The 4,260-nt window shown below is 36.3% G+C and overlaps 1 protein-coding gene across 1 annotated transcript; it reads left to right on the top strand.

Moving 5' to 3' along the window:
* The first annotated feature begins 445 nt into the window (after window positions 1–445).
* Window positions 446–1,445, top strand: LOC127495065 (olfactory receptor 52E4-like). Its single transcript, XM_051861475.1, has one exon. The coding sequence runs from the start codon at window positions 452–454 to the stop codon at window positions 1,436–1,438; it is 987 nt and encodes a 328-aa protein (XP_051717435.1). The 5' UTR covers window positions 446–451; the 3' UTR covers window positions 1,439–1,445.
* The last annotated feature ends 2,815 nt before the right edge of the window (window positions 1,446–4,260 follow it).

Raw genomic sequence — 4,260 nt, 5'->3', positions numbered from 1 at the left:
AGAACACAAAGAAAATTTTTGCAGACCAGTAAGAAAAGGCAACATCCATCCAAACTACTGACCAAAGCATTTACAACAACATTACATCATTGTGTGATCTGAAGGCTCTCAAGAGGTGAAACAGAACATATATTTGGATCGCTGATGCAGTTATCCAGTGATCTTTGTGGAATGAGAGAATAAGGACAAGCTTTGACTGGTGAGGAATTCAAAGCAATTTATAAGCAGTCAGACAATCAGTCATTGTTTGCTTTGCTCTAAAACTTTGTTCTGTTTCAAATGTCATGCAGTATTTGTATTATGCAAATGTTTATTTAGGTATATTTTGAACACTTAAAAGTATTTGTTAAAAGGGTGAAATGACAATTTTGTGAATTCTCTAGATTTTTCTTATATCTCTTTGGTAATTTCTATTTTCAGCTTGAACAAAACACTAAATGCAAAAACTGCCATGAGTTCTTTAAGTGCAAGTTTTTCCCAGAACATTTCCATTGTCCATCCTGAATACTTTTTCATCATTGGACTTACAGGCATACCGTACAGCAACTATTACTATACATTCTTATTTATCATTTATTTTATAACTGTAATTGGGAACTCTACAGTCCTTCTCGTTATAGCTCTTGACCGAAGCCTGCACAGTCCAAAGTACATTGGTGTGTTTAACTTGGCCTTGGCTGATATTTGTGAAACTAATGCACTGATTCCTAACATGATGAAAACTTTTCTGTTTGATTCACAGTACATCTCCTTCAATGCTTGTTTGGTAAACATGTTTTTTGTGTTTCTCTTTAGTGCCACGCAGAGTCTGACTCTTGTTGTTATGGCATATGATCGTTTAATTGCAATTTGTTTGCCACTGAGATATCATGTTTTTGTGAACAATACCAATATGTGTTTACTTTTCTCAGCAATTTTTTTATTTAATTTTAGCATTGTGACCATGATGGTGTCTTTGATCACTCGAATTTCATTCTGTAAAACCAATGTAATACAGAGTTATTTTTGTGACCATGGACCGATGTATAGGTTGGCATGTAATGACAATAGCATTAATAAGATTATGGGACTTCTCTACACATCTTTATACCTTATAGCACCATTGCTCATTATAATCCTGTCATATCTGTGCATTTTTTATGTTGTAAGCAAAATTGCAACTTGGGAAGGACGTTTAAAAGCACTGAAGACCTGTGTTTCGCACCTGTTGTTAGTAGGAATATACTATATCCCAATATTCTTTACATACCTTGCTTCTTTTTGGGTTTTATTGATTTATAGCACTCCAAATTCCAGAATCATCAGCACATCTCTGGCATATGCTGTTCCAGCAATGCTAAATCCCATAATTTATGTTTTAAACACCGCTGAAATCAGAGACAAAATTCGAAAAGTGCTTAAAAACAGATCTGCACCAACTGGAATTATTTCAAAATGAATAAAATGTGCATTCATCGATTCTTTTAATCATTAGAAATTAAATACTCATATGAAGACCCTCATGCTTATGCCTCACAGTGGTCTGTATGATAGTAAAAAACAATTATGTCAATGAACAATATCTCTATGTATACAACTATACAGTAGTGATATGCTATTTATTTATCTGTCCTTTATTTATTAATCCAAATTATTTCAAATGTCTGTCCTGCTTATATTCTTAGTTACTGATCTCATGACAAAACAAATAGTAAAAAATCACCAGCAATTTAAATGACTATCAGGGTCATACTTCTGTTCTGGGGTGTGTTTCCCGAAAGCATCATTAGCCAACTATGGTCGTAAGTCACATTGAACTCTATTGGTAGTGACAGAACTTGCGGCCATAGTTTGCTTTTGGGAAACGCACCCCTGTTTAGTTTCAGTGTTTTGGTTCAGTTCTTCAGTGCTTTGTTCAGTTTCTGTAGGCCTGTGATCGCTGTCATTTGTTCTCTAGTTAATTTCCTAAGTAGTATATTATTTAATCACACCTGTCCTGTTTCTATGTTTATTATCTCTGTACGTATATAAGCCCTCAGTTCATTCTGTTGTTTGTTCTGTGACATTGTTTTGTTGGTTGTTTGCTCCCTGTGATTGCTCCTGTGTGTATTATCGAATTAAAGATTGTTACCTGTTGAGTAATTCGTTTTTGTGCGATTATTACTGCAACTAAGCTGTGACAATGACTTTTTGTAAGCAATTATTACTATGTTTTTTGAAAAACCATTTGATGACACACTTTATCTAAATAAAATATTTGATCCTAATGTACAGTGGCCTCCACAAATACTGGCACCCTTAGTAGTACGAGCAAAGGCGGCTGTGAAAATAAATCTGCAGTTTTTATCCTTTTGATCTTTCATTAAAAAAAAAAATCACAAAATTCGGTAATACTTTATTTTAGGGTCTTTTAACTAGTTGCTTATTAGCATGCATATTAATAGAATATTGGCTGTTTATTAGTACTTATAAAGCAGATATTAATGCCTTATTCTGCATGACCTTATTCTACATCCCTTAATCCTACACAATACCTAAACTTAACAACTAGCTTACTAACTATTAATATGCAGTAAATTAGGAGTTTATTGAGGGAAAAGTCATAGTTAATAGTTTATATGTGTTCCCTATACTAAAGTGTTAACCAAAATTCCAACCTTTATCAAAGTAAAACATTTGAAAGTGGTGGGAAACTCACATTATAAAATAAATGTTTTTCTCCAGTACATGTTGGCCACAATTATCGGCACCCCTAGAAATTCTTATGATTAAAATATCTCTGAAGTATATTTTTGTAAAAATAGTGTACCAATACATAAAGGCTTTTTAAAATTATGGGGTACATATTAGTGCATTAATACAGTAATCTTTTTGATAAGAAAATTGCACTGATTAAGTTTGATCTTTCATGTTACAATGCAAATACATGTTACAATGCGCACGTGAGCTCGGCTTTACAGATACTTGCTGATATGATCACAGAGAGTGAGCAACAACACCCAGACTCTGTTTTAATCATTCTCGGGGACTTAAAGCGATTCTCTCACGTGAACTTCCAAAATACAGACAGCATGTTACTTGTCCCACCAGAGACAGTAATACACTGGATCACTGTTACACAGCAATAAAGGATGCATATCACTCTGTCCCATGGGCAGCTTTGGGGCTCTCTGATCACTGTTTAGTTAATCTCATACCGACCTACAGGCAGAAACTGAAATCAGCTAAACCTGTAGCAAAGACTGTAAAGAGATGGACCCCCGAAACAGAGCGGGCTTTACAAGCCTGTTTGGAATGGACTGATTGGAGTGTTTTTGAAGCTGCTGCCACCGATCTGGACGAGCTCACAGAGACTGTTACATCATATATCAGTTTCTGTGAGGATTTGTGCATTCCTACAAAGACTCATTTAACTTACAACAACGACAAACCGTGGTTCACTGCAAAACTCAGCCAGCTCCGTCAGGCCAAAGAAGATGATCGCAGAAAAGGGAACAGAGTCTTGTACAAACAGACCAAATACACACTGGAAAAAGAGATCAGGGTGGCAAAGAGGAATTATTCCGATAAGCTTCGGAATCAGTTCTCTTCTAATGACAGCTGGCCCCCATCTTCAGACAGATCTTCAATAGATCACTGGAGCTGTACGAAGTCCCCTCATGCTTCAAACGCTCCACCATCATCCCCGTCCCAATGAAACCCAAAATTACTGGACTTAATGACTACAGACCTGTGGCTCTACCGTCTGTGGCCATGAAATCATTTGAAAGACTGGTTTTGGCTTATCTGAAGGACATCACTGGACCCTTACTGGACCCCCTGCAGTTTGCTTACCGAGCAAACAGCTCTGTGAATGATGCAGCCAATATGGGAATGGAGAGCTGACGATGTAAGACGGAAGGAAGAGCAGGACCGGATTATCCATAGACGGGATTGGGCAAGTGCCCTGGGGCACCAGCCAATACCAAGTGATTAAGATAATGACTAGACCTTTAAAAAAAAATTCATGCTTTGTATATATATTACTTTGCTGGAAAGATACGAATACAAAATGAACAATTAATGATATATACAGAGAGAATATAAAATATATGCATTTAAAGAACTGCAGTTGGGTCAGGTCACAGTGTATTTACCCCCTCCCAGTCAGAGTCAATCAAAATGGATAGGCAGCATCAGCTTAGCGGTTGTGTGAAACGTAAATAAAAAAAAGTGAAAATATCACGACACATAGCCACCTTTAAAAAGTACCTGCAATATCAAGTTTTTTCGAAAAATCGT

This window comes from Ctenopharyngodon idella, chromosome 15, assembly GCF_019924925.1.
Source record: "Ctenopharyngodon idella isolate HZGC_01 chromosome 15, HZGC01, whole genome shotgun sequence".
In the NCBI taxonomy this organism is placed as follows: domain Eukaryota; kingdom Metazoa; phylum Chordata; class Actinopteri; order Cypriniformes; family Xenocyprididae; genus Ctenopharyngodon; species Ctenopharyngodon idella.
The sequence above is the reverse complement of the archived record's forward strand: the minus strand, read 5'-3'. Positions and strand labels throughout refer to the sequence as shown.